The sequence below is a fragment of the Platalea leucorodia genome, assembly GCF_965183815.1.
Source record: "Platalea leucorodia genome assembly, chromosome: 5".
Taxonomy (NCBI): domain Eukaryota; kingdom Metazoa; phylum Chordata; class Aves; order Pelecaniformes; family Threskiornithidae; genus Platalea; species Platalea leucorodia.
The window spans coordinates 58,859,585-58,873,158 of record NC_138827.1 but is presented as its reverse complement, the minus strand read 5'-3'; the positions used below and the strand labels follow the sequence as shown (position 1 = coordinate 58,873,158).

The 13,574-nt window shown below is 50.9% G+C and overlaps 1 protein-coding gene across 1 annotated transcript in view; it reads right to left on the bottom strand.

Annotated features, from left to right (window-relative positions):
* Positions 1-11,011: 11,011 nt before the first annotated feature.
* Positions 11,012-13,574, bottom strand: part of SLX9 (SLX9 ribosome biogenesis factor) — a gene marked incomplete at its 5' end in the record, with an annotated part of 57,428 nt that continues 54,865 nt past the window's right edge. The window contains one exon of the mRNA XM_082312396.1: positions 11,012-11,607. Coding sequence (XP_082168522.1) covers positions 11,481-11,607 — 127 coding nt within the window. The 3' untranslated portion in view covers positions 11,012-11,480. The remainder of the gene's footprint in view (positions 11,608-13,574) is intronic.

Below are 13,574 nucleotides of genomic sequence, written 5' to 3'. Positions count from 1 at the left end.
CATGCTGTTGAGATATCAAATTGTTTGTTGTATAATTGGTGTTGGTTGCCAAGACCCAGCTCCTACTTCATAACATGTGTATGCCTGTATTCCTACCACCTTGTTTATACATGATGGATTTTATGCATATGCAGATGCCAGTACATGATACAGCTGCTTTGTAGACGGTCTGTAACATGAATTTCTGAGGCCAGCACATGATTCAATGCAGTTTGGCAGCTCCATTTGCAGTAACCTGCTTGTGCAGACCCTTGAATGATGCCGAGACACATACCTGTGCTTACACGGTGCCCTGCACTGCGTCTGCAGGCAGGATGGTGATGCCGGACTGGCACATGCCTCTGAACACCCAAATTGGGTGCTGGCTGCCAGCTCAAGCAGGGTGCTCTGCCTGCTGTCATCCAAGGGAAGAAGGCAGAAGAACAGCCCCGAGACTGAGGGGCTCCCACATCAGGTTGGAGACAGGTCCCAGAGATGGGGATCTCCATCCTTGGGGGTTGGAGGAAGGGTAACGTCAGGCCAACGCAACTTCACGCCAGCAGCAATGTTCCCGTCTCCTCGCCCACTGGCAGGGACCCATCCTGGGGCCAGGGCAGAGGAAGGGCTGGCTCCAGTTCCCCCTTACCCTCTGCCCGAGCTCACACCCCAAGGCTGAGTGGCTGCGGGCATGCGGCTGCATGGTGCGACCCATGGCAAAGTGTCCCCCGTGGGTCACGGTGGGCAGGCACGACCAGAAGCCACAGTGTAGGACTGCCTTGGGGGCAGTCTCAGCAGTGTCCAACTGCAAAGCAGGTCGTGGACCAGCCTGCTCAGTGACCAACGCAAGGCCTATTTTTAAATTATGAGGATCTAGGGAAGTCCTGGTCCAAGCCCAATGCCTGCACCAGCCAGATCTGCACAAACCGCCCTAAAGAGCAGAAACAGCAGATGCATAGAATAACATGACCCACAGAAAGCCAGGGGACACAGCTACTGGAAGTCTGTACGTGTAGCAAGGGAGATCAACTAACAGTGGCTGCTTGGACGTCTACAGGCATTCAACAGGGCTACCCACCAGCAGGTCTAAGAATGCCAAGGTGCAGTAAGATAAAGGGGAAGGTCTTTGCAGGGGTAAATCTCTGGTTACAAAGATAGGGAATGGAGGGTAAGAGCAACAGGCAGTTTTCATTGGGGAGCCCCACAGGGATCTGTGATGGCAACTGTTCTTCAACACAGTCATAAACAATCCGGAGAAGGAGAGTGCAGCGAGGTGGCACAGTTTGTTGCTGATACATCAAGGAAGCAAAGACAAGGCTGACTGCAAAGAACTGCAGAAAGATTTTCCAAGGCTGACTGAGGGGCCTGAAAAAAAGAGGCAGATGAAATGTAGTGTAGTGAATTGCAGAGTGATGCACTGGGAGAACCCAGTCCTGCAGCCCTGAGCTGGTTGTTACGGCTCAGCTGCGAGGCCTTGGCACTGCGACAGACTGAGCTGACCTTTTGTGGAGCTGTGCCAAGGAGAGGTCAAAAAAATAAAAAAAGCAATGTTAACCTTGGGAATTAGGAGGAGGAAAAATTGGAAGCAAGATCCAGGAAAGGCTATTAGGTACAAGAACAACATTTCTGGCTCAAAAATCCCAAGACACAGACTGTGGGAGGTTGGAAAAATGTGTGAAAAAGCATTGCTTGAACTGGTTTGCCACTTCTGTTAGGCTGGTCACCATCAGCAACAGCATCCAGGGCTCGCCTCAGGTCCCTGCGGCATCCCCCGCTTGGCTGAAGCAGCCTACGTTGCACACTAAGCAATGCAGAGCATCCTGAGTGTTCACTTGGGGGCCACCACCAATGTCAGGCATTGTGGGCAGGGGACCCCCTAAAGCAGCATGAGCCCTACCTTTACACAGAAGACCAAAAGGCAGGTGGAGGAACATCAACAGCTTTGTAAGAGTTAAGTGCTCTTCCCATAGTAATACCTCCCTGCTCCCAAACCACCGGCAAATGGGTTCATGAGACAGGCAGCAGTTGTTTTACTGAGTGAAGTGGAAGGTGTTTAGATTAACCTTCACATTGGTGAGCAGTGATTAAACGTATCCAGGACGACTGTAAATGCACTCAGATTAAACGTATCCAAAATAGCTGTAAACACAGTCACGTTGCCTTGGCCTGGTGCACCAACACCGCTTCCAGCGAGGAGCTGCGTCTCTGGGCCGTGGTGCCACTGATGCACTCATAAACCCATCAAACAGTGGCCGGGCTTGCAGCCCTCTCAAGCTGTGGGAGGCATCGATCCCCTCCATGACCCCATCCTGGGGAGGGGGTCTGAGCAGCCCCCTCCTGTCTGCCAAGCTGGCAGAGCCTGCAGACAGCAGAGGGCCGGGAGCAGCAACATCCCCCAAGGAAGCAGCTTTCCTTCTTGCCTCACCCCGCACACATGTTGATCTCTATCCCGCAATACCTCAAACGGTGCCTGGTAGAGCCAGACAAACTACACATTTAAATACAGATCAAGTTTTCAGCCACGAGAACAGTCCTCATGGCTGCTTCTGCCAGCTGTCTGTCCATCCTCCCAGGCTGGCTGAGCGTGGGACAAAGGGCTGTGTACGCCGGAGCGGTTCCGTCTGCCTCCATCTCCTTCCCCTGGGAGGATATCCTGGCATCATCTGCCTTCACCTACGCGCGCCCTCACATTTGTTCCCTTCCCAGCAGCTTCCTGTTTGGGATACTCCTTTGTCTCGGCTTCCTCTCCTACTTGTTCCACTGAAACCAAGGCGACTGTCCCAGGAGCATCAAGCAACCGAGGTGTTGCACGCCATGCTTTGTGCTGTCAACATCCTCCATGGCAAACTGCATCCCACACACTTGTCTAGCATACCTACCGGCTCACCATGCTGGGCAGCAAACCCACTATGGCAGCCTCAATGCCACCAGAGACCCCATCAACATGGCTGTGGTTTCCACCAGCCACACTGACGTCTTGCTCCCTGTCTCCTGAGCCACGGCTCACTCAGTTGCAAAGAGAACCTGCTCTAGATTAAACCACAGAAATCCTCACTTTATGGACACTGAGCAGGAGGTCCAGATCCCACTGCCACAGCCACCCACCCTCATCGCCCCGGGGCAGCACAGCAACCCCTTTGGTACCATCGGGGACAACCACAGCTCCCCGCATGGGCAGGGATGATGAGCCACACTGAGCAGATACAGGGGGACCTGTACGGTAATGGAAGCAGTTCATGTACAAATCACAGCGAGTTCAAACAGGGTCACCAACACACTCCGTCTGGCACGAAACACCAATCGTTAGAGGAGAGAGAAACCCTGAGATTATATTTTTATGCGTCTTACTTGAAACTAAGTGATTTGGAAAATCCCAGAGCATTCAGATGCAAAGGTCTGAATCTTAACAATGCTTCTGGCAAGGCTCTGTGTTTTGTTTGCACTATTTAGCAGCTTCTTCATAAGGAAACAATTGACTTGATAAAGGAAAAAAGCCACCACAAAAATCGTCACTCCGCTGTTCAGCCGATAGAGCTCCATCAGCGACGTCGCTCTTGACGCCGGTCCCAGTTTGGGTTTGCTGGAGCTCCCACACCCAGCAAGGCATCTGGACTGGGCAGAGAGAAACCACAGAGCTGCATGCTGCAACTCTGGCTGCTCGGGTGCCAGGAAGGGACTGACCTCAGGGAACTGAAGGCAACCATTTATTTTTGCATATTTTTGGAAATACTTCCTTTAGCATATAATGCATTTTTCTCCCATCCATATATCTTATCGCCCTCAAATATTTATTTTTTTTACCACAAGTCTAACTTTGTTACATAAATTTGTGCTTAGGAACTGTAACCTATTTCAACACCTTTTTTTTTTTTCTTCTTTTTCATGGATGGAGGCAATCCTTTTTCACACACTGTGAGTGAGAAGCCCAGCCCTGACAACCGATACGTGTCAGAACTGGTGGCTTGCCCACCACTGTTCACATGCCCTCCCTTTGCCACTGCATGTGAGGCAGGGGAGACATCCCAGCAGCCTCAAGAAACTGAAGGAGTTGGGATTTGCATGTCAGGCATCCACCTCTGCCCTATGGCCGAGCTGGTGGTGTGCCAGGCCAGGTCCCCAGGTGCCACCCCACATCAGTGCTACTTCCACCCTGGACTGCAGCTCCACAGCTCCCAGGGGCCAACACCGCCTTTCACAGAGAAAATGGCTGAACAGGATTAAATTGCTCATCAAAATGAAAACACAAAGACAGGTTTAACACCTCACAATGAAGCAAGCAATGGTTCAGAATCAGCAGACGCCCAGATAGTTAGCATTGCAGGGCATGATTTTCCCTTGCAAGGAAACAGTAAGTATGGAGATAAGGGTGATCCAATTAACCAGGCTTTACGTGGATTTTCAAATGGCATGTGGCAATGCTCTTAAGCGCTTAAAGAATGCCCAAAAGCTCTTAAAGAAACTGAGATGCCATGGGATAAGAGGTAGAGACCTCCTGGGATTAGTAACTGGTGAAAGGTCAGGAAGTGCAGGACTGCATCTCTCAAGGGAGGGCACTGGTGGAGCCCCTGAGGGTCTGACCCATCCTGCACCTCCCTGAGCACTCTGGAAAAGGCCAGGACACAGCGAGGTGATGCCAGCTTGTCCTGGTGGGACAGCCACCAAGAGCAGTGAAAGCAACAAAGGCTGCCATAAACAGGCTATGGTGAAATCCATGCTTCAGGGCAGGGACACGTGGCTTTGTGCTCAGCGGCAAAGGCTTGATCAGGCGTTTCACCTCACCCCTCTCTTGTGCAACATATGGGTGAAAGGAGGAGTTGCTGATGCCAATCTCATATGCTTCCAAAACCATCAAGTGGCTCAAATTTGCATGTGGTTGTATTTCCTCAGGTTCCCTCCAGCTGCTCCTGCTACATCTGCAGGAACCCATCTTGGGTTGGTTCTACTTGTGCTGTAGATAAAGGGCAAAAGAAAGAGGTACAAGTGTGCAAGCAGCTTCATAAAGTGTGGGAAATGCAAAGATCAGCCAGGGAAGAGGGCATCTGGGGGAAGAAATAACCCCACGCAGGGAAAGGGCTTGCTGCACTTGCTGGAGCATGCAAGAGGGAGGAGGGGCAGGTCACAAGCACTTGGTCTCTGCTCTGCCAGTCATGTTTGGTTCTGTTGCTGTCCCTTCTGGGCTGGAAGGAGGAGTCACTGTATCTTGAACCCTTTGGAGCTCCCTGAGCGCTGGGCCAGCCATGCTCCCTGCAGCAGGACTGTTGAGGACCATCTTCATGGCTGGAGGGAACCTGTTGCCTGGACTGGTCCCCATCTTGAGCACTGCAGCTACCTCCCTGACAAGCTGCCCTGGGCAGAGCATGCAGGGACAGGGATGAAGAAAGGAAGTTCAGCGCTACTTGCTACTCAAAGGAAAAATCCGGCTTCCTCGTTCCCCCAGATCTCCATTTCTACAAGTCACCGTGCTCCCCGAAAGCTCACCTGTACATGGTGGAGCTGGCTGGGCACTCCAGATCACAGGGAGGCAACCAGGACCCGGGTGGCAGCAAGGATAGCCACGGCCAGGCTGAGTCACAGCCAGACGGGTCCCAGACAGCCACTCCTGTGGGGAGGGGTGTGTGCTCATGGAGCAGCTGCCCCTGCTCACAGCCCATCCTGGTGACGTGCAAGGTTAGGAAAGGTGAGGAGTTCAGGTCTTTTTTGTGAGCTGGGAGACACCTCCTCATCCTCAGACAGCAAACCTACAGGCGCACCCCCAAATGACTCTGCAGAGGTTCAAGGCTTGATGTGTTCCTGGGGACAGACTGACCAGTGGCTGTGGTGAAGACACACATGGGAAGGGAGCCAGCCCCGGGCACGCCCTGGCCAGGAAGCAAAGACAAGCAACCATCCTGGAGCAGAGACCCAGTGCTCCTGACATTCCCACTGCTCCTCACCAGCTGCCACTGACAAACCAAGTACTGGGTGAGGAGCGTAGCTGAGGGCTGGATTTGCACCAGACCAGGGCATGACCAAGGTACTGCTGCCAGCTGGTGGGGAGGAGAACCTGGGAATCATCTCAAGGAGCCCATGGCAGCCCCTCAGCCCCACTGCTTCCAGCCAGCAGTTGGCACAACCTGTCTAAGAGCCTCCAGCAGACCACATGAAGTAAGGATGGTCAGTCTCACTCACAGATGGCTGAGCCAGTGGGTGCTTCCCATGATGCAGACCAAGGTCTTGCTGCACACTGGAGGCCGCTCCTGGGTCTGGCACAGCTGCGACGTGTCAGAACTTGGGATCAAGCTCGGGAACCCACAGGATGAAGGTAGCTCTGCATGGCTGGAAAACAGCATCCCTGTTAGACATCCAGCTGTTTCTCCTCAGCCACACCAAGAGAAGGCTTCACTCCCATGACAGGTGATTACACTGCATGGATGAAAGGCAGGGTGATGGTCAGTTTTAGGGATCCAAGTGCAAACTACTCACACAGCTAGAGTCCCTCTGCCAGAGTCCTGCAATCTCTTCACTGGCTCAGCAAGACTCAGGAGAAAGCAAATTAATCTGTCATGCTCCCATTCCTCTCCTCCGCAAACTGGTGTTGGTATGAAGGAGGCGCCAACGGCAACCCTCCTGTCATCCAAGAAAAAGTACTACCAGTACTTACAAATGCTGTTCTACCTATACCCTGCAACGACAATACTGCCCCTGACTTCTCTACGCCAGCCCAACGCTCCATCCCAGAGCATTTACTGACAAAGCCAGTTCAACTAAAGCAGTGTGGATTAAATTGTTTTTGCAGTCCATGACAGACTGTATTTACCAGGAAGGTCTGAGTCCACCTGGGGGACAGGAGGGGATGCACTTCCAGGGCTGGGTTCCCAGTGATGGGCCACTGGACAACACACTGGTACAGTAAGTGGCTGCCAGCTGGGTGCCAGTTTGGCACCCAGTCTGGTGCAAAACCTGGGAGCAAAACTCCCAGGTGCAAAACTCCCTGGGTGCAAAACTCCTGCAAACCTGGGAGCTCCGCTGGGCTCACTGCCTGCCCCCGACTGCCACAAGCTTTCCCTGGCAGCCTCAAAGGCAGCCAGCTCCACCCTGCTGGTACCTGCAGCACAGGCATGTGCTTCAGTGCCGGAGCTGGCAGGGGTTATGCTGGCAAAAGCCATCACACATGCTTAGCTTTAGGAAAAAAATAAAGCCATGGGGCCAATGCAGCTCATAGCTTCAACCAGAGAGTAAGCAAAAGTACTCTCTACCTGGCGTAAGTCCTATTTTCCATACGTGAAGGGGATGAGGGGACTCACTTGCACAAGGTCTGTAAGGAAAACTTTCCAGTGCAGACAAGCCAGATAGCGGAAGGAAGGAGGAAGGAGTCTACGTACTTGCACTAGGGACTTCCTTGGGTTAGATGAAGGGTCGGGGCCAGGTCCGTGTGCCTCACCACACTTTTCTGAGACATGCCGCTGGACTGATGTAACCCCTGCTCCAGCAGAAACAAAGCATGATGGGCCATTGCCGGTACCAGGGAGAGACATGGGAGTTGCAAGAACTGCTATAAAAAAATATCCCTTTGCAACCTGCCAACAAAAGACACTACCCATGAGCTGCTGGTAAAGGAGAATCCCCTTCCACCCACCGCTTTGGGTGCTTTGAGTGCAGCAGAAAATATCCGCTCGTACCACCAGATGGACAGGATACCCAAGCTCCTGCTTTCAGACAGAGTTCTGTGAACAGGCTTCAAGAGCAAAATCACCAACAAGAAACAAAACAGCTGTGAAAAGTAGCCCCAAATTTTTCCAGTCCTGAGTTTGCAGCCCATTTGCTGCTTACTCACTTCTTGCTAAGTCTAGAGCTGCTGGGTCAGGCCCCCGCCCTCCCCTCCAGCACAACTACTCCTTACAGCTTGGAAGCTATTTTTTTCCCACCCTGCTATCTAAAAAAAAAAAATTGGCATGAAAGCTTTTATCATCTTGAAAACATGCCAAATGCGAAGGCGACTCTGTGTCTCAGACGCCTGTTTCCTGGCAGATTTTAAGTCCTTTGCTCAACTGCTAGGATGGCGGGGGCAGGAGATGCCTGCAGCAGCAGGCTGTGAACTGTAGTTTCAAACAGTCACATGTTTAACTGCTGCTAAATACCCAAGAGACCAACATTCTCAAACAGCAGGCTAAGAGCTAGACACACAGCCAAGTGATGGCGTCCCAGGTAAAGCAAAGGTGTGAACGTGCTGCACGATGATGCTGTGCGTGGAGGTGAAGGGCCACCAGCATGGGTACAGCTACCAGGCAGTACTGAGTGGGGTCACCCAGCTCAACACCTCTGCCTGGTCAGTCACCCCTTCGCTTTCCAGGTAATGAGGTTTCAGCTCTATTGGCTCCCAGTGGTTTGAAGGGAAAGGATGGGACCCAGCAACTAGGCTGAGCAGGGGAGAAGTGCTGGATGACTGCACTGCTGGTGTCCAAACTTCCAGTGACCAGCTCTGGCCATAACCACCACAGCTGGCAACCTAAAGGCGCTGGGAAGTCCACATCCAGGCTGAGACATGGGAACAGCCCCTGTCTTGATGCCACCCTGGAAGAGCTACACAAACCACAGAGCCCTTTGCCCTTGTAATGCTTTTTGGGGCTCCAAAGTGCTCAGAGCTGGTTTTACACACAGAAATCCCTTTTCCACTCCAGCCCCAAACTGCAGGGCCTCTTAGAAAAAACTGCACAGGATGAGAAAAAGACACAGTCCTGTCAGGCTTACTCTTTCAGAGATAAAAGGCAGCAATCTCTTGGCACATGATCCCCAGCAACATCTACCCTAGTACCTATAACTAGCCCTTCTGCCAGCTGAGGATTTTCCCTAACATTGCAATTCAGGCCATCCAAGCATTGATTCAACTCGAAGTTACTTGGAACTGCCTGTGAAAGAAAACTAAGTAGTCTGGGAAGACAGGAATTGATAGCCTTTCAGATTTGTTTTCACCCTAGGGGGAAATTACTAAGAAGAAACTGGTCTGGAACAGAGGTGCATGGGACAATCTAAGTAACTCTCCAGAGGCTTTAAAGGATGGTCTTGCCCTGTGCAGAATAGATGGTGCCCAGGAAAGTGGTGCTTGTCAAATGAAATCACCACTCCCGCTGGATTTATGCAAAGCAGTCATGATGCACTTCATGCATCTTCAAGGGGAGGGATATGATCCCACCCATAGTGCACAACACAGGATGGCATTTTATCAACTTGGCTGTGGCTTCTCTCCAGCTACCACACCAATTTGTGATGGTGCAGAGCAACGCATCATCGCTGCTGCGAAGGGAAGCATGAGGGCACAGCTTGGCTACTGGATGACCCAGCCATACAAGGAGGCCAGGGCTCTCCTCATGTGTCATGTATTATCTAAAAACCACAAGACAAAAAGAAAGCTGCAAAGCTCCTGCAAAGTACCCAAAACAAGCAACAGAAGTTCTCCAACATGCCATGCAAGCTGACTTCTGACCCTCCTGCCCTCCAGATACACTTCTCCATCCCCCTGAGTGCCCTGTTCACTAACAAGATAATCAGCCTTCATCCTTCTTTGTACTTGGATGTCTTCACCTTCTTCATCTCTCACCTTCCCTCCATTTAAGCACAAGGATGGCACCTTTCTCAGGAGGCAGCTAGCTATGAGATGGAGTAAAGGGCTAAACAGTAGGCTTACGGAGAAAAGCACCCCAAAAACCTTAGCCTGGTCCAAGTCTTAGTCATTAGTGCACAGCCCTGTCCAAGGCCCAGCTCTCCAATATAGTGCCCAGACTGCATAACATAAGCAGGCGAAGCATGGCTGTAGCTGGGGCTGGCATTCAGAGTTCAAAATCCAGCATGCCCTAAAAGAAACACAGACACCAGTAAGAGAGCAAGCAGGAACCAACCAGGAGGTGGGGAGATATTTTGAGTTGTTTGACCCCACCACAGCCCTCTGCTTTCCAGAGCCTGTGTCCCACAGGGCATTACAGCACACCAACGAACAGCACGGCAGTGTTCACCTGCCAGCACCTACGCAGGAGCTGTCAGGGCAGCGAAGAGCCCTGCCAGCCCTCTGCCAGCCCAAGAGCAACAGGGTGGAGGATGGGACATAGCCACCATCTCTCTGTGGCCTCTGCCAGCAGGACTCTCCTGCCAGGCCTTGGCGGAGGAGGGGTGGTATCGTGACATTCCTCTAACAACAAGCAGCATCAGCAACAGCATCTGCACCACCAGGGCTAAGAGGCAGGCATTAGAAAAACTGCCTTTGTTCAACAGTGCCAGCCTAGAAGGAGGAAAAAAGCAGCATTACTACTGATGCAAGAGACAGGTATGATCAAGGTGTCTGCCACTCCCATTGCAGCTGGTTTTAGGCACTAACTTGGGTAAGAGTCCATGCTTCCATGCTCTGTCTGGGCATCAGAGTGAATTTCGTCCTTAAAGGTTTCAGATTCTCCTCACCGTTGACCCAAAATAGGCAGGCTGCTTTTCCAAGGTTAAGAAGCATCAGAAAACTTTTTTTTATGGTTCAAAAGACAGCACTGACATTTTGGGGTGTCAAATTGGGATCATCTCAAAGAGGGAACAGCCCTGCCTTCAGCTGTCCCCAAGAACATTCACTGGAGTTTTGTGAAAATTGGTATTTGGTGGAAGGAAAGGCCTCCCACCACTGCAGCGGTTCCCAAACCCAAACACGTAAATGACCAGCTGAAGTTCACAGCCTGCAGCCAGGGATGCTTCCTACAGGGCAGGCCAAGCACGAACACAACATAGGCCAAAAGGGATCAGCATCACCCATGGAAAGCACGCATTTCCAGGGGAGGAGGAAGGCAAGTCTATGAGTTAGATGTGATCTGCAATGATTTCACGTGGCTTCTGTTGCATGCTGCAGCATCAGTCTAGTCGTTCACTGTACACACTGGAAAAAAAACATTCTTTTAAGTAATTTTTTCAGTGATGGGAATAAGGCCATGTTTCAATTAGTATTTACCAAAACAAGAGCCAGACAAACTCAGTATTGTGTGAAAGTGTGTTTATTCCAAAGCTAAATTTCTCACATAAAACAATGTCTCTCAACAGCAGCATCGGTCCTTACACAGATCTACAACAGCCTTCCGGGCTCCAGGGCTTGGGGTCTTGAACCATCTCAACAGAGCAATAGGGAATCTCTTTTCAGAGTTGTCAGAAAGGGGAGGGAAACGACAGAAAACAGATACATCGCCACTGGCACAATTTAAGAAATTGTGCCTGCTCACAAGAAGAGAAAAGATGTCAAGACACTTCGCAGGGAGCGTAATGTCTGCACAAAGATCTCACAGAACACCCTGCTCTCTGCGGGCTGCTTGCCAGGGAGCAGCTGCCACTGTCAGGGGAGAACTGCATTATTCTTGCAGACAGAACACAGGACTGTTGGATTTAATAATCTGCTGAACTGCTTCCAAGGACTGAAGTGGCTAAGAGGTCATGTTAGTGACGTGCTCCTTTGCAGCCTGGAGCCCTTGCACCAGCTCCAGTGTGCACGTTTGGTCCCAGCTGACACCCTAGAGGGGTTTACCTTCTTCCTCCTGCCTCAGCCTCTTGGAGAGATGCTCACTGATGGCCATGAAGGGGTTGGCTCTGTAACTGGGATTGGTGATGACCGCATGAAACCGAGCCACTTCCTCCTCTCTGAGGAAAGAAAAATAACACACAAATGTGCCTCATGCAAAAGGAACTGAGCAGATAAGAACAGAGCTCTAAAGCCGTGGGTTTCTGTACAGACAGAATGATCCTGGGTGTAAACCTCAGAAACAGTGCAAGAAATAAACCTCACTTACCCAAGGGCAAAGCTCAAATTGCTGCCAGCTTCATGAGAGCCAGAGACTTGATCTCATGCCACAGAGACAGAAACAATCATGTTAGTGTCCAGCATCACTTGGAAATGTTTTTTTTAGAGCTTTTCCCTAGTAAATCAGGAACAAGAGACTGTGGGTATCTGGTAAATCACTAAGAATGAAAACTACTTCAGAGTGCGCTAGCACAAAAGCAGATTCTGCTTTTGAGAGCTCATCTACTGACACTCTTTATTGCTCAATGTAGAGGCTTGGTAATCCTATGTGCAACACTAGTTAAACACCATGGGAGGAGCATGACAGAATTACCTTTGCATGCTTGGTCACAGCTGGTTACTGTGGAAATGGTCATGTCTTAAAAAGCAAGCAGGCAGGGAAGAAGAAGAACAGAACAGGAGGAGTGTAAAAAAAAAAAAGTGAGTTTTCACGCAAGTCACATCCATTGCAACCTCCCCATCTCCCTCAGACAGACTGCCAGGCTCTTCACAGTCCAGCCAGACACACATCTCCATGTTCTCAGTAGTTGCTGTGGATCAGCAGAGTGCTCTTCAGCTTGCAGCATGCAGCTAGTTCCCTCCCTAGTAGGGCCCTTCCGTTCAACGGCAGCCTTGCCCCTGCCAGGGGAACAGAGAGAGAAGCCAAACCTGAAGCTTGGGTTGTGGCAGCTGGGGCAATGGGGTGAGGCTTAGGGAACCTCCAGTACTAACTAACGGCCTGGAAAATAGACCTCAAAGACCCTCCTCCCAGGTTTTTCCCTTCCAGGAAGCACAGACTTCCCAGACCACTATGGTAGGATACATGCCACTACTCAGTGCATCTGTCCAGTTTTGTGCAGAGGAGAAGAGGGGGGCACACAGGGGATCATCAGCTTGCTGATACAGAAGATTGTGATGGCGTTGCCTATTTGGCATTAAATCTGTATACAGGTCCCTCCTCAAGCAATGTTCTTCACCCATGAGTTCCAACACAATGAGACACTGGCTGGTGGCACTCGAGGCCATGAGCCTTGGGCTTCTGCAATGAGCCAAGGAGGGACTCATCCAGAAAGGCAGAACTGAGCAAGAAAGGCATCTCAGCACTGACACTGGCTACTTTCAGACAGAGAAGGCTATTCACAGAGTGTGCTGGAGAGCAGTGCTGGGATCTGTAGATGGACTATTCTCCTTAGCCTCAGTTTGAAGTTGAATGGCTCAGAACTGACAGAAATCCTGGAAACAGGGATCACATAAAGCAAACACTGCCAGATCACAGTGCCAAGTGCCAGGAGAGCTGTGCTGAGGGGAAATTAAGTTCTTGATGCCTGGTAGCAGTATAAAATATCCAACAGATTATACAGAGGAATAAGGAGTTGCCAGACCCTTAACCAAGTCCAGGAATTATTCAAAAGCATTTAGTGCTTCATTTTACAAGAAAAGGTTTGGCAGATGCCAATGGACAGCTGTCCTCGTAAGAGACGTATGGCATGTAACTTAGCATCCCAGAGGTGTTCCAAAAGAGCAGCTGCAGCTCCTGATGCTATGCAGAGTCCCAGGAGCAACTCATGTACACAACTGCAGGAGGCTCTCCTGAAGGGTATCAGCTAGAGCTATGTGGGCCTGTGTCCTGGTTTCAGCTGGGATAGAGTAAATTTCCTTCTTAGTAGCTGGTATAGTGCTGTGTTTTGGATTTAGGATGAGTATAATGTTGATAACACACTGATGTTTTGGTTCTTGCTGAGCAGAGTTTACACTAGTTAAGGACTTTTCAGCTTCTCATGCTCTGCCAGGTGCCTAAGAAGCTGGGAGGGAGCATAGCTAGGACAGC